Genomic DNA, 22258 nt, shown 5'->3' on the forward strand with positions numbered 1-22258 from the left:
CTCCAGGCCTTAGCTCACCCCGGGGACAATGGCGCTCTGTAATTACACACCACCACCTGGCACAAAGGAGTTCAGCCCCTTTCTTCCCAACCAACCCTGGATCCAACAGCCCCTGTCCCACTGTGGATTCAGAGCAAGCCTACTTTAGCTGTTTTCTGGAGAAAAATGTTTTAAGAAATGGCTAAAACATTTTATGTGAGTTTCATCTTATAGCCCAATAAAATGATCTTCCGTTGTATAATATCCACACTAAGATAGTATAGTGCACATGTACCCTAGATAGCATCTAGAACATGCTATGCAATATGTGCAATATGTATGATATATGTAACATATAAAATGTAGGTGTAACATATAACTCACTGCATGTATGCACGATAGATACAATGTATCACATTATGTGTAATAGATAGCATGTGCAATGTAATATTTTGCATATAATATGAACTATGGGTTAAAGCTAAATTTTAGGTATTTTTCCTAGGTATTGGCTACACGCAAATGAAGCACAGAGCCAGACATTGCCCAGATGTGGTCTTGGTTGATATTCACAATAACCCTCAAGGTAACTGTTCCCTTACAGATCAGGAAATGGGTCTAGTGAGGTGAAGTAGCTTGCCTCGCATTTCCTGCAAGGACGTGTAACCAGTGGGCAGCAGCACTGAGCCGTCGTTGGGCTAATGACAAACCTCCTTCAGTTCCCAGGCACCACCGAGAGGAGGGTGGTGGGCAAGGAGGGAGCTACAAATCCTCCGGTCCCCTGGCCACACACTCTCACTATAATATATAGAAAGTGGGGAATCTGAAAGGTTAGTACAGGCTGGGTGTGGGGCTCACCTCTGTGATCTCTGCCACAGGAGGAGGGGAGGCTTATAGTATGAAGGCAGCCCAGGTGAAAGGTCAGCCATACTCCATCTTAACAAAAAGTTGGATGAGCTAGAACACACCTGTAATCCCAGCTAAGTGAACGATATAAGTAGGGGGATCATGGTCTAAGATAGGCTAGGCAAAATAGGCAAGACTCTGTAAGAGTAACTAAAAGAAAAACGGGTTAGGGGCAAAAATCAAGGAGTAGAGTGCCCACCTCGCGAGTCTAAGAACCTGAGTTCAAACCACCATGGTGAAGGGAAGACTGGACTGTGCACAGAGGTTGGAAGTCAACCGAAAAACGACTGGCTTCCGTGTGAAAACCCACCGCAGGCCCAGGCCCCTGTGCAGGCCACTGCTCATAGCTGCTGGAGGGAAAGGGTTCCTTAGCCTATCTTGGCCTCAGATGCTTAATGTAATAAGAAAACAATGCCTCCGGGTGAAGACAAGGCAAGTGGAAGATTTTCTACTGAAGACACAGCAAGGGACAGACAGAGCTTTCCTCTTCCTGTGCCCCAAAAGGGCCGGGCACAGCCTGTCACCGGACATCCTTGTCTTGGCACTAGCAAGAGGTGCTCTGTCAGTCAAGGGTGATTCTCCTCATTCCCGAGAGAAAACAAACCCCTGCCCGTTTTCTAAGTAAGGGCTCTCTCAAAATCCAAGCGAGTGAGGGTTACCAGCTGACTGCCTCACGCAGTCCTGGCAAGGAGATGAAGAAGGGGGCTGTCCCTTTTGGGGTCCCCATGGACCGTCGCATCCCAGGGGAGGGGGCTGTTCTGGGCAGTTGCCGTGAATATACGAAGTCTTCAGAAGTGGGCCTGCTCGTGCTCGGGAGGCTGTGGTGGGAAGACCCTTGCTTAGAGGTCGGACTGAGCTATGAGCAAGACCCTGTCTTAAGGAAAACAAAACACACACAAAATCAAAAAGGAAGCGTTGGCATTGGCGCGGACAACTTACAATGATGTCGTGCGGGGTCTTGAAGGTTCTGATGTAGTGGCTGTAGTGGCTGTCGTCCATCTGCTGCAGGATGGTGATCATGCAAGCCACAAAGCTGCCCTGGAGAGAGAGAACATGCAGATCTAAGACTCCTCAGACCACCCACCGCTGGAGACACACACGCACACACGCACACGCACGCACGCACGCACGCACGCGCCATGAACTCCACAGGGACCCCTCAAATCCAATCACACTGCCTTCCCTGGGGCTATGACCCAGGAGAAAGCCTGTGAGTCAAGACACACAACACCAAAGATCTTAACTAGATAGAGCTTCTTGTGCGGACAGAATCGTATTCGAGAAAGCCCATGGAGAGAAATGTCTGAAATACTCCGAGTGGTCCAGCAAACATAAATGTGAAGGAAGGCCAGAAAGAAGAGGAAAGGGACAGTGGAATACTCTGAACTGGAAAACCAGAAATGTGCACTGCTCCAAGGGGCTTGAGACTGCGGGGTCACACTGCGATCACACCGATCATGTCGAGTGGCAAGGACAGGAGAGGCAAGTCTGTGGGAAAACACGCCGGTGCCATTGTTCCAAGGCCCCTTTAGCCGGGAATGAAGACATGCTTAATGTCATTTCTATTTGTGAGGTCAACAGCCCCCTACCCCACCCCAGGACCACCCTGTGGCAGCCCCACAGATCGGAGAACAACATGGTTTCTGTGAGTCCGGAACAGCTGTCCCTAGGAGGGAAGACTTCCTAACCACCACCTGTATGTATGTATAATTCCCTGCATGTATAATTGCACCTGCACCTTTCATCCACAGATTCACCTTTACATACTCAGCCTCACACAGCGGCATGAAGCTAGGCACAATGTTGCACGCTTCTTCCTGCGGTTGTGTCTGTGTCTGCATGCTCCTCTCTTTCTCCTATGTTCATCTTTTTCCACACTCGCTTTGCCTCTGTGTCTCCTCCCTTGCTGGAATATTCCAGGAGGTTCTCACTCTAGGCAGACAATGCCATCTTCTCATGTGAATCTTACAACCTCTCTTCAAGAGCACAAATCCATGGGGCTGGGAAGGTGGCTTAGCGGTAGAGTGCTTGCCTAGTGTGTATGAAGCCCTGGGTTTGATTCCTCAGTACCACATACACAGAAAAAAAGCTGGAAGTGGTGCTGTGGCTCAAGTGATACGGTGCTATCTTTGAGCAAAAGAAGCTCAGGGACAATACCTTAGGCCCTGGGTTCAAGCCCCAGGACTGGCAAAAAAAAAAGAAAAAATAGAACACAAAACCAAAGCTCTCGAGTTAATTTATATTATTATTGTTATTGTTATTATTATTTGGTGGCACTGGGGTTTGATCACACTAGGCTTTGGTAGGCAGGCACTCTACCATGGGGCACGCTTCCAGCCCTTTTTGCCTTTGTTATTTTTTAAATTTTCCATGTGTGCCCAGGCCAGCTTGGACCCTGATCTGTCTCTTGATGCTTCCTCATAGCTGGTATGATAGGAACATGCAGCTGCATCCAGCTATTGACCCAGATGGGGTCTCACATTTATGCCCTTGTGGATTTGGAACCACGACCCTCCCCGTCTCGGGCTCCTGTGATAGGAGTGAACCAGTGCGCTAGCCAGGGCCAGTGTCCTACTGAGTGAACACCATCCAACGTGTCAGGCCTGGGATCCGCTCCGAGCTGTAGCACATCACTTAGGATGTGAAGGGCCAGGGTTCGGGATCAGGGTTCAGGGGGAAGCCCCGGAGAGGTGCTCACAATGTGGGGAGACTGCCGGTTCATCCCGATCACCGTCCGGTTGATCCTCCGCAGCAGCCGCTCCATGATCAGCTGTATGTGTGTCGCCGTGGGGCCCTGTGGGGAGACACCGACCGTGATACTCATCACCCCTGCTGACTCAGTTTCCCTCATCTCCGGGGAGCCTCGCCCAGAGGAGCTCTCTTTCCTTAGATCTCATCCTGGCTTTTCCTTAGGGGGCAATCTCTTATCCCCAGTTGACAGATGGTAGTGCAGAATGACAACTCTAGGAAGAACACAGACCATCGCCAGGGCCTCCCATTAAGCCCATAGTTTGTGCTCACACTGAGCTCTCCCTGGCCACAGCCGGTCAGGATCCCTTAGTAGCCAGCAGTCTCCAGTTCCGATGGCAAGCGGTGCCCAGGGCCATGAGCAAGTGAAAGACAGAAGTAAAAAGTGGCATCAGTAGCTCTTGCTTGTAATCCTAGCTACTCAGGAGGCTGAGATCTAAGGATCATGGTTCAAAGTCAATCTGGGTAGGAAAGTCCATGAGACTCTTACCTCCAATTAACCACCAAAATAAAAGCCAGAAGTGGAGCTGTGGTTCAAGTGGTAGAGTATCTACCTGGAGCGAAAAATCTAAGGGACAGCACTCAGAACCTGAGTTCAAGCCCTCGTACTGGTACAAAAGCAAAGCCAAATCCCAAATGCTGTTTGCACTGGGCTCCAGAGAAATCAACAGTGTCAGAGAGAATAGAAAGAGAGCGCGTCAGCAGGGCAGGGCTGTCCACCCAGTGCTGGGCAGGAGATGCTTCTGTAGAGAAGAGGAAGTCTCAATGGGTCTCGGCAGAATGTACAGAGTTCTTAACGATCAACGGCTAGCCAAGTGGGCAGTGCTGGGCAAATCTGTCTGAGGGTCCCTGGAGCTAGACATCCACGTGAGCGTCTGGTCTGTCCAGTCGCCTCTAAAATGAGCTCCCTGTGATCTCAGATTCCCCAAGCCTCTCCCATGGAGACAGCAAGGTGGTGCCCCACTCACCACGTCCTTCCTGTCCAGCACCTCCAGGATGCTGCTGAGAAGCTGACAGCTGGCCTCGTGGTCCGGCTTGCTTGAGTGGTCATCCAGCTGGCCGCTGAGCTGGTCCGTCAGCAGAGGCAGCAGCACTTCCCGGCATTCTGAGGAGGAAATGAGGAGGCTCACGACTCCTTCTGCAGCTCCCCGCAGCCAGCCCCGCAGAGGCCCACCCTGTCCGTCCATCCTTCCTTCCTTCCTTCTTCCCTCCCTACCTCCCTCCCTTGCCTGCCTGCCTGCCTGCCTGCCTTGTACTTGTTAAGTGTGCTTGCTTGTCTGGTGCTCTTGAGACATGTCTCCAGGCTGGCTTTTTGCTGGGTTTCAAAGATGGAGTCTTACAGACTTTTTTGCTCAGGCTAGTTTCAAACTGTCTGGTTTGAAACTGGTCCATGCCATTTCTTGCACTCAAACACTACCCTTGTTTTCTTTTTCTCCTGGTTCTGTCACTTGAACTCAAGGTCGCCAGCCATTGGCCAACTTGCTTGCTTGGCAGGTGCTCTCCTACTTGAACCATGCCTCCAGCCCAGCCTTTTAAATGGCTAAATTAGCTAAATGGGGATGGAATCTCATGGACTTTTCTGCTTATGCTGGCCTGAACTGTGACCCTTTAGACTTCGGCCTCTTGAGTAGCCAGGATTACAGGCATGAGCCACCTAGGGCTCCACTTTTCTACATCTCAGAGTTCATTGCGACACATTAGAATGCTTGTAAAATGTTTTCTATTTAAGATCATTCATTCACTAGCTTCCCAAAGGCATCCATGCTACCTCCCACCACAGGCTAGAAATACTTGGAATTGCGGATCGCTAATTGATGGAGGTCAGAAAATATCAGGAGTCCCAAGAAGCCACGGATAGCACTTAGATCCAGTCCTTCCGACCACAGAAACAGAACAGGGAGACTGAGAGCTGAGATTTGGACTTAGTCCATAACTAGCCGAGAGCTCTCCCACCAACACTCCACCCAACTCTCCTGACCCTGAGGCCTCTGCTGACAACAGTCCTGTCCCATCTGTTAGGAAGTTACCGGACCAGATGCCCTCACCCAGGGCGGTGGCAATAGAAGGTTCCACGGCTGCCCTACTCTAGCAGGTCTTGGGTTAATGAAAAAGAACCAGGAATTGGACTGTCTCCTTTTTATTTGTTTGGGATGGGAGGGAGAGGAGGAGGAGGAGGAGGAAGAAAGAGGAAGAGGAGGTATGCCTGACCCTAGTCACAAAAGTTAAAAAAAAAAAAGTAATTTTATCAGCACCGCAGTTTTTCCTGAGGTTTGGAATGCTGGGAATCTGGCTTCTTTCTTCCTCTAAAACCACACCCTGATGGTACTACTGTGCTGGCTTATTTCCCTGGGGTAAATTCTGAGGTCAGCTGCTGAGGTGACATCACTGCACCAGGGCACAGATAAGCCATCCTCAGCTCCCCTGGGACGACACCGGTGGGGCCTGACTCAGTCCTGTACTCTGCACCCTGGCTCGCCTGCACAGTAAAGGCAAAGAGCCGCCTGCCTGGGTGCCTATGGCTCCTCTTTTGAAGACTAACTTACTCGCTGCTTATTCCGATTAAAGATTCCACACCGTTCTGGAAATAGTAAACCTCGCAACTGCTTTTGTGTTTTTCTTTGCTGGCCTTGGCGTTTGAATTCAGGGCTTTGTGCTCACAAGGCGGGCACTCTACCACTTGAGCCACACCCTCAGCTCATTTTCTCTTGGCTGGAGACAGCTTTAAACTGTGATCCTCCTGTACAACTGGGCTTATAGGAACAAACATGTGGCTTGTGTGTTGAGATGGGGTCTCCTTCAGTTTGGACTGTGATCTTTCAGTCTCCACCTCCTGATTAGCTGGGATTCTAGTTATGAATCATCACACCCAGTTTGACCTGGGTTCTTAAAACCCCAATATCAACAAAGTGGCCAGAACATTACTGGCATGAACACAAGATGGACAAGGCAAAAGAAAGCAAGCCCAGCCTCCCCAAGCAGGCTGCTCTGGGCGGGGTCTTACCTGACTGCTGGAACAGGTTGCTCTCCACCACCTTGGACATGCAGTTGAGTTTCTGCCGGACCAGCTGGTTGTCAGGAATGCTCTGGATGAACTTGCAGAAGAGCACACTGCAAAGACAGACCCTGGGTGGATGGGCTTGTGCTGCCTAGCTAGAATTCTCACACAACCTTCTCTTCCTCCCTGCGAGCTGTGCCTGCAGAACTCCCAGCACCCAGAGCCCCGGGGAGTGTGGCTGAGGCTGTATCTGGCTCCCTGGGGGGCCTCCAGGAAGAGCCAGGGTCCCCCACCCAGGCTGCCCATGCCTGCCCACCATCACCGTCCGGGGCCTGACTTAACCTTCAGCACCACCAAATGCTTTCTGCAGCAAAGGGCGCTGGAATGTGACTATCTTCTGCGTGTCCCCAGAGAAAGCGCATGTCTGTCTCTCGGGGGCAACTTTTATGAGTTCTTTGACTGGTTCTACAGCACCTCACTGAGCATACTAAGGCATTTTCTATACACTTTCTAGAACAAAAGCTTGTGTAAGCTCCCAGCAAGAAACGAAAGGTGTCTAGTACTTACCTGAGCTCCACAGGATCGAACACCAGCTTGACATCGTTAATGATGCTAGGGAGGTACTTCAGAGCTGCCCCCTGCAAGAAACCCGCCAGGGCCCGAGTCACAATTCCAGGCCTTGTTGTTTGGCTCTGACTTATTGGCTGGGCCGGAGCCTTGCAGAGGGGACTGGAGGCAGACGCCCTCGAAGGAGGAAACGTGGCCACGTCCAACTGAACCTTCGAAACCCTCTCCAGCCCATGGAGCCCCAGGAGGTATGACCTTTTCCCACCAGCCAGCTCCGGCCAGCCCTGTGGGGGTCATTTTCCCTACATTCTTGAGGTCTTCTTCTTCATGAAGTTGCCAGAAAGAACCAAGAATAAATAACAAAAGTCCATAGTTTTATGTCGTTTCCCATTTCAAAAGGTGGGGGGGGGGCTTGGTGGGTTCTGGGAGGAATGAGGGGACTAGAGAGAAAATAGTAAACTTAAGAAAGCCACGAGGCTGTTTACTGAAATGGGGGTGGGGTGGGGCAATGGGGGTCACGCCAGCTATTCCTGGGCATGTGTAACAGGTAGTTTGTCTCTGGCAAAGTGACACTTGGAAAGACCAATGTATTTCCAGGGGAAAATGTGGGCTTTTTCCTTTACTGCTGCTGTTCTGGTTGTGCTTTGTTTGGTGTGTATGTGTGTGTGTGCGTGCGTGTGCACGTGTGTGTGTGTCTAAGGTTGGAACTCAGGTGTGTGTGTGTGTGTGTGTGTGTCTCTCTCTAAGGTTGGAACTCAGGGCCTGCACATGCTAGGTAGTATTCTGCAGCCAGCTTCCTCCCCACTCCCTTTCTCCTTTACTTTTCTAAGTTCTATACAAATCCACCAGCGAGCCCATGCCCTGGGTAGTTAGTTGTTCCTCTCCCACTCTGGTCAGTCAGTCCTGTGGTCCAGAGCATCTTTACCCAGCGTCTTAACCCCAGACTGACCTTGATCTTGACGGCTTCCTCCAGAGGTCTGTCCATCAGCATATTGAAAGACAGGAATAACTGGCGGATTGAGTCATTAAACTCATCTCCATCTTCACTCTGGCCATAGAATCTTAACAGGAAAGGAAAAAAAATGAGAATGAAAAGAAGCTGGGTTGTCCAACTTTCAAGGAAATTTTAAAATAAGATTTGCAGTCTCAAAAAAAATGCCAGAGCTGGGTTCTGGTGGCTCACACTACTCAGGAAGCTGAGATCTAAAGATTGTAGTTAAAAGCCAGCCCAGGCGGGAAAGTCCATGAGATTCTTTTGTTGTTGTCGGCCATGGGGCTTGAACTCAGGGCCTGGGTGCTGTCCCTGTGCTCTTTTGCTCAAGGTGAGCACTCTACCACTTGAGCCACAGCACCACTTCCAATATCTGGTGTTTAACTGGAGATAAGAGTCTGGTGGACTTTCCTGCCCAGGCTGGCTTTGAACTGCAATCCTCAGATCTCAGCCTCCTGAGCAGCTAGGATTACAGGTGTAAGCCACCAGTTCTTATCTCCAATTAACTACTCAGGAAAAGCCAGAAGTGGAGCTGTGGCTCTAGGGGGTTTCCTCCATGACCCCCTACTTCCTCCTTCTCCCTCCCTCCTTCCCTTCCTTTTTCCCTTCCTCTGGCATCTGACACAATCCTTTCTGTCTCACTTCAATTCTCCCCCCTCCCTTTCTTTTTGTGTCATTTCTGGAGCTTGAACTCAGGTCCTGGCACTGTCCCTCAGCTTTTGTGCTCAAGGTGAATGCTTTACCACTGGAGACTCAGTGCCATTCCTGCTTTTTTGGTGGTTAATTGGGGATAAGAGTTTCATGGCTTTCCTGCCTGGGCTGGCCTTGAACTACAATCCTCAGATCACAGCCTCCTCTCAGCTAGGGGCTTGGGTCACAAGAGTTAAGGTTCAGACCGTGTGTTGAGAAACTCCTCAGACTGAAACCAGTGGCCTGTCCTCTATCTGCCACACATGCCAGAACGCTGATGGCTTGGTGCTGCCACGCACCTGCTCCGATCACAGCGCTCTAGCAGCTTCTCAGAGCTGCCAACGCCTCAGAAATCAGCTCTTTCTCCAACGTACAACTCAAGAGGCCTTTCCCCAACTGCGCAGAAGCATACCACACAAGTCCCGAACGGTACCACACATGCTTAGTGGCCACTGCCAAGTACCCAGTGTAGACAGGAAACCCGTGTAACACACCCACACACGCGAGCATGCGAATGTGTTTGTATTTAAGTTTATCTCTGCACACCTGTGACATAGTTGCAGCCAAAAATCCAGTGCCCTAGAAATGTGTAAAATCACCTTCGGGCTACTGTATGTTATATAAAAAACAATAATCGTGTTTTCAGACTTGGGGGCTATCCCCAAGATACCTCATGATGTACTCATGCAAATATTCCAAATTAAAAAAAAACCTATCCTGAGACCTAAGCGGCTGCTGCCGGTCCCACGCCCCGTGGACACAGACAGTCAGCTTGCACATTATGTGGGCCCAACTCGGGGGGCGGGAACGCCAAGTGGAAATCACGGTCCACGGTAACAGGGTGACAGGCAATTCTCAACTCACCCGCGTGGCACAACTAGAAAAGAACTTTATTTGCAGGTCAGTCCCCACAGTCTCTCGGAATCAACAAATCTCAAAACAGGAAATTCACTGGGCATTGCGGCTCAGTGCTGGGCGTCTGTGTTTTAACCACTAGCAAAAGCTCTTTAGCGGCACTCCCCGCACCAAGCCCGAGGGCTACTGTGGCCCTTCGCTTTCTCTCACTGACCATAAAGCCAACTGCACATGTCCAAGGCCCGGCTCCCAGGGCGGCCTGCTGTGCGCGCCCGAGCCGCAGCTCTGTGTCTCATACCTGAACCGCCACGCCGTCCGGCAGGCCCTGGCTTTCGCTCTGTCCCCCATAATCCACTTTCCACACGGGAGATGGAATGATTTCAAGGTGATGCCCTGGATTGCTTCAATCATTGAAGTCTCCTCCATGTCATCTACCTCCCTTGGGCCACAGGAAGCTCTCTCCCTGGAGCTGTCACCCTACCTGAAGCCCCCTGCAAGTGCTACATGCCATCCCTGCACCTCTCAGCCCTGCTATGAAGATGGCATCAGGATTCTGCTGATAGGAAAGGACCTTCCCCCACCCACCCCAAACCGCTTCCAGACCTCCTTTAACACCTTCACAGTCCACTTCGCCCACTGACGCTCTGGACCCCCACAGCTTCAGGATGGAGGGCTCATAGTTGGCCACAAGCCTGACAGATAAGGGAAATGTCGACAAACCGCTCACCTCAGGTAGAGCACGCGGGACTGGATGATGAACCTGAACAAGTACTTCAAGGCTTTCAGAGCCGCAAAGAGCAAGTCTGTCTTGCTGGAGTCATCTGCGTTCGCCACATAGAAGTTCAGGACCTTGGAGAGTTTTCTTCAGAGGGGAAGAAAGGCAAGCGAAGTCACCGAGAGAAGGGGGCTCTGAGACCAGGGGCAGGAGGTGCACGGTGAGATGAAGAGCCATAACTCTCCTGAGAACATGCCAGAACAAACTCACTCTTTGCTGTCCTAAATGGCTTCTCTGCAGTCTAGGTTTGGAACATCCATTCCCTCTTCTGCTTAGAAAGACTGGATTAAATACTAGGGTTAAAGGGATCTAAATCTGAAGCATTAAAGAAATTTAATTAGAAGGATCTTTTCTCTTTTCTTTCTTTCTTTTTTGGTTTATGGAGTACCCAGGAATTAAACCCAGGGCCTCATGCTGCTAGACAAGCACTCTATCACCCAGCCACATTCCCAGCCCGATTAGGATGTTTTCATCGCTGGCATCTTCAGATGTTCATTGAAGGATGGATGATTGTTGGCTGAGGAAATATTAGGAAAGCTAACTCCTTCCATGTGTCCAGATCTAAGTCTTCAGGATCCGAAATAGTGCCAGAGAGAAACTTCCCTGAGCGTGGGAAGGACTCTCATTCTGACTCTACAACACTCTCAACAGACAAAAGTCTTTTGGGATTTTAGATTGCTTTTCATGTCTTCCCAAAGTCTTTGGATTACAGACGGTCTTGATCTTGCATTCAGATGGGTGTGTGTATGTGTGTGTGTATGTGTGTGTGCTGGTACTGAAGCTTGAACTCAGAATTTCATACTTCTCTTTTTTTGGGGGGGTTATGGTTTTTTTTTTACAACATCTCCTCTATTTTATTGATTGATTGATTATCAGGGTGATATACAGAGGGGTTACAGTTACATAAGTAAGGTAAGAAGTACACTTTCTTAAGATTTGTTGCTCAAGGCTGGTGCTTTGCCAGTTGAGCCACATCTCCCCTTCTGATATTTTGCTGATTTGAGATAACAGTCTCTGGGATTTGAACTGCAATGCTGAGATCTTAGCTTCTAGGATTATAGGGTTTTGATCTTGTGCTACCAAAGAGTAGTTTTGAGGGCACTGATATTTCAAGCTTTTCCTTTAAGAATCTCTGAGCTTTTTCTGAGATGAGCACAAAACCCAGAGGACACAGGTTTGCTCTATCAAGCGCTGTCAATGTGCTCCGCAAGTGACTGTCGATCTCGCATGGCGACAGGTGCCTGGCAGCGTGTGCAGAACACGGGTGTGGACCCAGAGTTCCCACCTGAGCTCTGTGGCCTGGGACATGCTGCCTTGTCCGTGTGTTTCTCCATGCTCTTTTTTTCCTTTGCCTTTGAAAATTCACTTAGGAGTTGGGCGTAGTGGTACACACCTATAATCTCAGCACTTGGGAGACAAAGGACTGACAGCCTCAGTTTACCTTGAAGGTCTCCTTTGGCTCAATCCACAGCAGCAAGATTTCTCTCTGCAGCAGCCACTCATGTGGAAAGAGAGGGAGCTGGGTGGAAATAATCCTGTCGCTGGTGTATGTGCTGCCTTCCAGTGTAACATAACCAGCGGCTAGCTGGCGACTGTGTTACAGGACACCTCCCTTAGGTAACCAGGTGTCGGCACCTCTGTGCTTGTTTAGTTCAGAAAAGAACAGCAGGGTGGGGCACTGGCAGCTCATGCCTGTAATCCTAGCCCTCAGAAAGCTGAGGTCTGAGATTGGAAGCCAGCCCAGGCAGGAAATTCCATGAGATTCTTATCTCCAATGAGTGATCAAAAAGCCAGAAATGGAGCTGCGGCTCAAGTGGTAGAGCGTTAGCCTTGAACATAAAAAACTCAGAGCAGTGTCCAGGCTCTGTCAAGCCCTAGGACTGGGGGGGAAGAAAAAGAAAAAAAGGAAACCCCAGCAGGGACCCGTGGTCTGATCTGACCTAAGAGTCGGCAGCCATGGACACGATCTGCCATAAGTCATGGTCCAAAAGGGAGTTTACGCGTGCCAGCGACACTCAGCACAGGACTGCAGGTGACCAGTAGGAGGTGACAGGCCGCGTTCTACACTAGAGAGAGCTGAGTGCCCCGGAAGGAGCTCGGAGTGGACATGGGGCCCTAGAGGCCTCCTGTGTGCCAGAGTAGGAGGTTTGCCTTGTCAGGCCAAGGAGCCATCAGCAACACGAAGCTCTGCGGCGCAGGCCGAGGCCAGCGGCTGCCCTTCTGGCCCGGCTTCATTCGTCGTTCAATGCCCTGCCAGCCAGGTTCATTGTTTAATCTCGCTGACATCCAGATTCTGAGTTCAGCCTGGATTGTGTTCCTAAATGACTTCAATTTTTTTTTACTACATGTTCTGGATTATTGTTTTTTAAAGTGTCTATCTGGACAACTGGTGGCTCAGCCTGCAATCCAGCAAGCTGCAGTCTAAAGTTCTTGGCTCAAAACCAGCCCCAGGCAGACAAATCAGAGAGGCTCTTTATCTCTAAGCAACCAGCCTAAAAAAGCTGGAAGTGGAAATGTGGCTCAAAGGGTGCAGCACCGGCCTTGAGCAGAAAAAAACGAAGTGAGAGTGTTAGGCCCAGACCTCACGCTCCAAAACTGGTACAAAAATAATAAATAAATAGAAGTAAAATAAAATATAGCCATGTCCAGAAGGAAGGATTGGAAGGTGACCTCTTTCCCAGGAGGAAAATATACAGATGACTCCTTCTTTCCACCTGAACGCTGACAACCAAGTTCCACTCACAGGCACATTTACCCAACCCCTCTCGTTTCTCCAACACCCAGCCCCTGGAACACCAGCCCGCCAGCCCGCCACCGCGCTGGTCCCCTGTGCTTTACTCACACGTATGCCAAGGTGGCACTGAAGTGCTTGTAAATGTAGGTTTCGAGGACAGGATTAAAATGCTGGAACTTGATGTCTCCTATCAGTGAAATAATAAACACCTGCGGGGGGGGGGGGGGGACGTCAACAGCTGCAGGCCACAGCGCCAGGCATGCTGTCAACCAGCAGGACTCCTTCTCGTTCTTGAACAATTCTGAATCACAGCTACACTGAAGTCACGTCATCAGGTTGAAATTTATTTCACACGAACGATGAGACCATTATGTATGAGGTTCGTGACTGATGGCCAGGAATGATGGATACAGGCCAACACCCCTGACCGCAGGGAGCTGGCAGGCCCAAAGCAGGGCATTCAGTAAGCAGATGACAAAAGCCAGGGCAGAGAACAGCACACGGAGGGTGGGACTCGGACAGGTTTTCTGAGGGCTGATCCCAGTAAGTTCTCACCGCCGACGCAGTGTGGAACTTCCCACGACATTTTACTCCCCAGTGTGAGCGTGAAAGCTGAGCCACTTACCAGTGCGTCAAACACAAGGGAGTCGTACGTTTCGTTGTCCGACATTTCCATCATGATGTTAAAAAGTGCATCCAGCGTATCTTGCAAGAACTGAAGGCGAGAAAAACAGAGAGGTTTACTTCAATGAGTCCATTTGGCTCACATGAAATCGTATTTGCTTGTGTGGTAGAAATTCAGGAACAATGATATTCCAGAAGAATAGGGTTTAAAATGCCATTTTCTTACAAATGAGCTGTGCAGATAAGAAGTCTTCTAGTCACCATGACTGGCAGAAAATGTTAACATAAAGGCACCGAAGGTTACATTTCACTGGGTGCTGGAGGCTCACGCCTGTAATCCCAGCTGAGATCTGAGGATCTTGGTATAAAGCCAGCCCAGGCAGGAAAGTCTGTGAGATTCTTATCTCCAATTAACCAGAAAAGGCCAGAAGTGGAGCTCTGGCTCGTGTGGTAGACTGCCAGCCTTGAGTAGAAGCAGCTAAGGGACAGCATGCCAGCTCTGAGTTCAGTTCTAGTGCTGGCACACGCACACGCACACAGAAGTAGATCTAGCTATGAAGACTGACATACCTTAACAATCTCCCCTCCATCCACCTCCATGAGCTTCTTGAGGTTGTGCTCGATGCTCTGGGCATTGGAACGCCAATTTAACAGGCCTAACAGGTCAACTGTGGGAGCAGACACAAAGCACATGCATGAATGACAGCTACAGAATTCTCCAGAAAAGGCAACTGTGCATCCTACCAGCAAATTCAAGGGATACTTCATATTTCAATTTGCAGTCTCTCAGCTAAGAAAATACCTTGTGATCTCTTTCATTCTTCAAGAAGAAAAAAAGTTAATTACTAACTAGCAAACATCAAGCAACATCTGGCTGGCAGTCACATTTCTTAAGCAAGGACATGAGAGTCACCAAAACGTACCCATTACCTGACTTATCTAACTGTAAACCCCCTGTACATCACCTTTATAAGTACCATAAGAAATTTTTTAGCCGGGCGCTGGTGGGTCACGCCTGTAATCCTAGCTACTCAGGAGGCTGAGATCTGAGGATCAAGGTTCAAAGCCAGCCAGGGCAGGAGAGACCCTGAGACTCCTATCTCCAATAAACCACCAGAAAACCGGAAGTGGCGCTGTAGCTCAAGTGGTAGAGCGCTCGCCTTGAGCTGAAGAGCTGAGGGACAGCGCCCAGGCCCAGAGTTCAAGTCCCACGACCAACAAAAAAAAAAAAAAGAAACTTTTTAAAATAAGTAAACTTCAGAAACACTTTCTAGATAACCTTCCTGCCTTCAATTTCCTGTCTTGCTTATTGTCTTCCTTGCCATGATCTACATCTGGGCGGATTGGAAGGAAAAGAGCAATTTATATATAGGCATTCATTTGCTTCAGATTCATGACCACTGCTGGGCACTGGTGGCTCACATCTGTAATCCTAGCTACTCAGAAAGCTAGGATTACAGCTACTCAGAGATATAAGGATTGAGGTTCAAAGCCAACCCAGGAAGGAAAGTCCATGAGACTCTTACCTCCATTAACCAGCAAAAAGCCAGAAGTGGAGGTATGGCTCAAGTGGTAGAACACCAGACTTGAGTAAAAAAAAATAAGGGACAGTCCCTGGGCCCTGAATTCAAGCAGCCATCCTGGTACACACATACCCCCAAAAGAAGTACTGAAATTCTTTTCACTGTTTTAATGATGAGTGATTTGGGCAGCACTGCCTGGAAGATTACTGGAAGGGCTGAGGACAGAATTGAAGTACCCGGCATCCTGCCCAGGAACCATGTGGTCCAGGCCAGTGAGTGTGACCAGGCAACCTGGAAGGGCCAGTGGTCAGCTCACGCGTCCAGGACAGCCCTGCTCCCCACTTACCGTTCTGGGTGAGCTTTGTGGAGCAGATGAGTGTGGCAATCTGGAAGCTGTCCTTCGTGCTGTCCTTGCTGGACGCCTGCAGTTCCTTTTCTTCCATCTCCGCCTTGGTCCCAGGCAGTGTCAGATAGAATTTGGCATCGTCCATTTTCTTGTTGTCACCCTGAAAGGAAAGCACATTAGGCATGGCAGAGGATGGGTGGCCTGTGTCACACGCCACACATTAAACATGCCTGTCCACACGGGCGTGCAGGGCCCACGGGAAACACGTGACTTCATCCAGTCTCAAGCCTCCCACTCCCACACTGTCAGCGCCTGCCACAGAGCTTCCGCACGCAGAGATCATTTCCACACAGGATTAACAAAAGGAATAAGTTGAGATCTGAGGATAGAGGTTCAAAGCCAGCCTGGACAGGAAAGTCCATGAGACTCACATCTCCAATGAACCACCAAAAAAAAGCCAGAAGTGGAACTCTGGCTCAAGGGGTAGAGTGCCAGTCTTGAGCAAAACAAGCTCAGGGACAGTGCCTGCGACCTTGAGTTCAAACCCCAGGGCCAGAAGAAACAAACAAAGAAAGGAAAACAAAAAAGAATATCCGAGTCACGGCCAGAGGTAAATCAATAGATGACGGAATAAGGTTGGATTTCATTTTTAAAAACTCTTTGCGCCAGCACAGTTACAAGCGTGTGGGGTTCAGCTGCCAGGGAAGGAAGCAAGGCCCCGAACGCACAGAGAGAGCGTCTGGATCATGGTGACGGGAAGTGCAATCCTACCACACCCACCAAGCTCCAACCAGGCCCAGCCAGGCACTGCTGTGTCCTGCAGTAGAGGGAAAGGAGGCCACCCGCCCCTGCCACCCAGGGCCACCGCACACCCTCCGCACCAGGCCCTAGCGCTCTCTTGAGAGGCAGTGCTGGAATCTGAACTCAGGGCCTTTTGCCAGCTAGGCGGGCGCTCTACCGCGACGCCATTCCTACAGCACTGGGGTTTCTAGAGTTTTATGGGCAAACCCGTCTGTCCACCTAAACCCGACGGCTGGGAGGGGAGGGCGTCTCATTCCGTCATCTTTACCCTGTACACCACCAGGTCGTGCCTCCCGTCCTGCACGGTGGTGCCGTCCGGGTTCATCAGCTTCACGAAGGACACCCCGAAAGCTCGCTCTGACTTATCTCTGGCTGAAAAGACAGAAACACACGTGTGGGCAGTGTGGAAGGCCAGCACACCACGGCGGAGCCGGGGGGAGGGGTTAGTGAATTTCCCTGTGCTCTGATAGGCAGCCACAGTCACAAGCCCCCACATGGAGATGGCCCGCTTCCCCGGGGCAGGAGCCTCTCCCTCCATTCCCTGTCTCAGGTCCCCAGGGCCGCTGAGACTTTCCTGCCTAGAGGGTTACCACACAGGGGAAACTCTATTTGGAAGTCTGAAATCACTTTTCAAGTGTCTCTTTCTCCAGATCCACAAAGCGTGCGAGGCAAAGGTATCTTCCTTTGTTTTTTTTTCTTGGCAATCTGTCGCACTGATACTCACACTCCTGCGATGATCTGTGTCGGAAGGTAAACCGGATGTGGCAGCGGGTGACGTCGTCGATGGGGATGTACACCTGTGCGGAAGGAGCGCATCAGCACACTACAGACACAGCGTCTCACTCATCCTAAGAGATTCAGGCTCACTCTGGTAGTTTTGCACAGGTATTGGGGCTTGAACGCAGGGTCTCTTGCTCTTGCTGGACTTTTTAAAGCTCAAGGCTGCTACTCTACCATTAGAGCAATAGCTCTGACTTCTGGCTTTTTGGCTGGTTCATTGGAGCTAAGATTCTCCTGCATTTGACTGTCTAGGCTGGCTTCAAACTGCAATCCTCAGGTCTCAGCCTCCTGAGTAGATAGGATTACAGGCGTGAGCCACCAGTACCAGGCTAGGCTCAGTTTTAATGAGTTTATTTTTATTTGACATCTAATAACTGCATGTATGTATAGGGTACAGTATGATGTTTGTTTCATATATATTATGCCAATCATATCAGAGAAATAGGCAAACATATAATTTTGAACTTTTATCCATATTGTGTGTGTGTGTGTGTGTGTGTGCGCGCGCGCGCACGCGTGCACATGCAGGTCCAGGGTTTGAACTCAGGGCCTCATGTTTTTCTTCTACTTCCCCCTCAGGGTTGGAGTTCTACCACTTGAACCATACCTCAATTTCCTTATCCTCCCTTTTTTTTTTTTTGGTTGGTCGTGGGGCTTGAACTCTGGGTCTGGGCACTGTCCCTCAGCTCTTCAGCTCAAGGCTAGCGCTCTACCATTTAAGCTACAGCATCACTTCCGGTTTTTTTCTGCTTATGTGGTGCTGAGGAATTGAACCCAGAGTCTCGTGCATTTAAGGCAAGCACTCTACCATTGAGCCACCTTCCCAGCCCTCATCCTGTCTTTTGGATGGATGATGCGAATGAGGGTCAATGTGCATCTGCTCGGGGCCTGGTTTCCTCTAGGGTGAGCCTTGCTTTCAGATTTCATTAATAGATACAGGATCTCTGGGGAAGATGTGATTGCAGGGTTTTAGTTTCTGACTTTTCTCTGGAAAGCTCCAATGCCTGGGACAGCCAGTGCCCATGCAGCCTGGGGCTGGGGGGACTGGGGCTCAAGGTCTGCTGCTAGCAGGCTCTCTAACATCTTGGGGGGAAGCTGGAGGGTCCCAGCAAGAGGGCATCCCAGCACACGCTTGTGCAGCCCCAGGGCCTCTGTGGGTGGCAGAGGATACCCCTGACGGAAGGGCCAAGAAGTAAAACACGTCCACCGACAGCTGAGCATTTCTGGTTGATGGTAGACCAGCTTGACGCCAGTGGTGTAACTGCATGCTTCTCTATTTAGATCTGGAGACTTTAATGAATGAGAATGTGGGCTCAAAGTGTAGAGTTCACTGGAGATAAACCCCTATCACCTAGAACCATCCATTCATCTCTCCTGATCTACCACAGGGCCGCTTATCTGCAGCTTCCGGCTAGGGGGAGAATGACAGCGAGGAAGGAAGGAGACAGGAGAACGATAAGGAGAGGGGAAGGAGGAAGACTCAGCCAGTTCCCCAGTTCTCACCTTGACTGTCTCGTACCAGCAGGGCTGCTTGACCTGGTAGTACACGACCGACTTGTACTCCGAGATGCCCTCATACCCCGCGCCCGGGAAGATCGCTTTCTTTGGAATGAAAGAAACAAGGGGGAGAGGATATATGTGACTGTCTAAAGAAGTGAGAGCATACGTACGCCACACACACGGCCCCCTGTGCACCCCGCACGCACCCCCACCTCATCACCTCTAGGATATGCCTTACTCTGACCTCTGTACCCTCACCAAGTTTGGGGTGTGAGGAACTGAATTTTTACCACTCGAACCACACCCCCAGCCTTTTTTCGCTTTCATTCTTCTTCACGCTTGACCCCACACGCCTAGACCACAATCCTCTTTATGCTGCCCACAGTAGCTGGGATGACAGGCATGCACCGCACCGCACCCAGTTTCAGTGGTTGAGGTACTTCTTCTTTTTCTCTTTGTTGGAACCATTTGGTTTCAAAACCTAGTAGCTATTACAGGCTCAGCCCTGGAGTCCCAGCTCTGCCCTTCCCTTTTACGTTTCTAAACACCATCTGAAGTTTCCTCTGGCCAGTAGTCTTTGTTCTCTCTTCCCTCTTCTTTCTTTCTATCGTCTCTCAGGGAGCAGCAGCCGGTGACCAGGCAGCCAGGCTTCACACACTGATGTCCCGCTATGTGAGAATACCAAGTCCGCCTCACATCTACGCCCCACTCAGCCTCTGGACTCAGTACACCGGGACTTCGTGGGCCACCTCCAGGCTACTGAGCAAAGCTAACACACAACCTGCCCTGGGCAGCCCTCTGATGCCCAATATTCTCAGGCTTCTTAGCCAACTGTCTGAATATCTGTTTCCTCCTGGGGCCCTGGGGGAAGGGTAGCATGTGGTTCTTGGTGGCTGGCCAGGCTGCCCACAGCCTCTCCTCCTTCATGACAGAACCAAGGCTTCCTTCTCTAGCAGCCAGACTTCCAGACACTCTGGACACCTGGGAGAAGGCCGAGCCTCTCTGCAGTGGAGAACGTGCTCAGCCAGCTCCACACCCCCAACAACAATAACAGGGCGCTGGGCTTCCGGGAACCCACATACCTCCAGGAGGTTGCCCTCCTCGTCAAACACAGACATGGTCACCTCCACATTTTTGGGTGTCTTCTTCTTCCCTTTGTCGAACTCCCCATGGATCAGAGTGATATAAATGTCATTCCGGACATCTCCTGCCATGGGAGGACAGAGCTGTGAGCAGGGCTGACACACGGCGCCACGTGTCAGGATGTCAGAGGTGGAAGAAGACGGTCGGGCACGGCTGACCGTCCATGACACAGCTTGTATCCCCGCTCCTCCTGGGGTCACAGCCACGAGGGGACGGCCGTGGGAAGTGTCACTCTTCCCAACAGCATTCCACTTCCTTGTCCAACAATAAGCACGTGTGTTACAGTGTGTAAAGCCAAGCCGTTTTTCATTATTAATGGAGTGTGTGTGTGTGTGTGTGTGTGTGTGTGTGTGTAGGTAGGAGACAGTGTGACTAAGTCCTCACGGTAAGAGGAGTCTGGTGTGAAATGAGGCTTTAGAGACAAAAGGCCCACAGGTCACGTAAGAATCTGGGTCTTTCCAGATGAGGATCTTAGAGGAGGAACGGGCAGGTGCAAGGCCTCTGATCACATAAAATAATATTTATCAGAATGAGCTGCAGGAAATGAAAACCGGAGGTGTTTTCTTCGTTGCTATTTTTGTTTTCTTTTCTTTTTGTTTGTTCACTCATTTGTCTTCGGGAGGGAAAGGGGGGCACAGAAATGGAGGGACAAAGGGTGAACAAATGTAGTAGTGGTCCTCACTGGGTAGGGAAGGGAGGGAAAAACTGAGAGATCGTGAGGAGAGGGGTGACATTGTCCAAGAAGAAATACATTCTTCATCTGCCATATGTCACTGTAATCCCTCTACGTATCACCCTTATAAGAACAATAAAAACAATTTTTAAAAAACAGTGTCTTTATCTGGAATGTAAACGAAGTCAGGTTTTCAGCCGGAAGGAGTAGAGGGAAGCAGGCAGGCTGAGGGCAAAGACCATTCACGTCACAAGATGGAGGGAGTCAGGTACCAAGAGGGAGTGAGTCAGGGTGCTGTACAAGGAGGAGGCGGTGAAGGGAGTTCTGGTCATCGCAATCCAGGCAGACACAGGGGTGGAGGTAAGAAGCCATCCAAGGTAAAAGCACTTCATTCACAGAGAGGAGCTACAGAGCTGGGACAGCAGGGGGAGAGAAGGCAGCAGAACACAAAGCAAACCAGCCAGTCTCCCAGGCTGGAACACCATGCGCTCACAGCCACGTGACCCAGCCCGGCGGGGTTTGTACATCAGGGAGCAGGGCATAGAGCTGGAAATGGCGAGTGACAGTGAAAAGCATTTTCTTGGCCTGGCCACGGGGCAGGTTGCTGGGGCCTTTGTCTGCCGTTGGCAGTGAGGGAGCTGCCTGGGGGTGGGGGTGGGGAGCGGGGGATCCTTCTTGCACAGAAAGTGCGAGTGGAGCAAGCTGTTTACCTGGCAGTATGATTTCTGGAAAGCCCATCTTCCGGGCTATGGCTGTCGATCTATCCACCAAGTGAGAAAAGTTCTTCTGCACTTGAGCGAGGTCACCAGGCAGCAGCTTCAAGGACACCCAAAGTCCTTAAAAAAAGAAAAGAAAATGTTCAGTTCCCGGTGTGATCCAGACAGACACCGTGTAAGCATCACCTCATCATAAAGGATCCGAAATTCCCCCAGTTAAACTGACATTGCTCCATCAATCACAACAGGGCTTTCTTTCAGGAATTTGACAGACAGGTGACAGATCCTTAAATTTAAGGGAGACACAGATCAGAGTGAGCCCTCACAGATACCAAACTATTGCAAAGTTACAATTTTGTGCAAAAGCCATAGCATTTAATCTCATTGGAATAAACGTGATCATCTATGACAATGTTAACATGGGACAAAAGAAATGTCAACAAAGCACACTGAAAAGACACCATCATTTCATAAGGAGGCTGAGATGCTTGCTTTTGGTATTTAAAATAGAATCATTTTTATTTCCCAGGTCCATTGCCATTCAAATAGATTCCTAGATAATAAAAGAAGTGAACAGGAAAAACTGTGAAGGAAGTAGAGGAAGAATAACGTATAGATACTAAAATTTTGAAAAGGAACCATCTTTTAAATGAGCAAAAAAGAAATCGCGAAAGCAAAACCATGAGTGAGGGGTCAGTCTTGATATACATAAAGATGCAAAAAGCCTCCTTAGTGATAGTGAGATACTTGTCAGAAATGAACAACTTCCAGCCATTATAAGAAAATTAAAATTGGGGGCTTGGAAGGTGGCTCAGTGATAGAGCACTTGCCTTGTATGCATGAGGTTCGATTCCTCAGCACCACATAAGCAAAAAGAAAAAAGCCGGAAGTGGCGCTGTGGCTCAAGTGGTA

The 22258-nt window shown here is 50.0% G+C and overlaps 1 protein-coding gene across 1 annotated transcript in view; it reads right to left on the reverse strand.

Annotated features, from left to right (window-relative positions):
* Dock5 (dedicator of cytokinesis 5) overlaps positions 1–22258 on the reverse strand; it is a 111185-nt gene that overhangs the window by 33616 nt on the left and 55311 nt on the right. The window contains exons 13-28 of the mRNA XM_013034398.1: positions 21341–21466; positions 19897–20021; positions 18818–18916; positions 17259–17331; positions 16803–16906; positions 15734–15893; positions 14435–14532; positions 13866–13955; positions 13349–13449; positions 10459–10593; positions 8145–8256; positions 7196–7266; positions 6635–6741; positions 4602–4738; positions 3584–3679; positions 1825–1923 (exon numbers count right to left, since the gene is read on the reverse strand). Coding sequence (XP_012889852.1) covers positions 1825–1923; positions 3584–3679; positions 4602–4738; positions 6635–6741; positions 7196–7266; positions 8145–8256; positions 10459–10593; positions 13349–13449; positions 13866–13955; positions 14435–14532; positions 15734–15893; positions 16803–16906; positions 17259–17331; positions 18818–18916; positions 19897–20021; positions 21341–21466 — 1733 coding nt within the window. The remainder of the gene's footprint in view (positions 1–1824; positions 1924–3583; positions 3680–4601; positions 4739–6634; positions 6742–7195; positions 7267–8144; positions 8257–10458; positions 10594–13348; positions 13450–13865; positions 13956–14434; positions 14533–15733; positions 15894–16802; positions 16907–17258; positions 17332–18817; positions 18917–19896; positions 20022–21340; positions 21467–22258) is intronic.

This window comes from Dipodomys ordii, unplaced genomic scaffold (genome assembly GCF_000151885.1).
Source record: "Dipodomys ordii isolate 6190 unplaced genomic scaffold, Dord_2.0 Scaffold189, whole genome shotgun sequence".
Taxonomy (NCBI): domain Eukaryota; kingdom Metazoa; phylum Chordata; class Mammalia; order Rodentia; family Heteromyidae; genus Dipodomys; species Dipodomys ordii.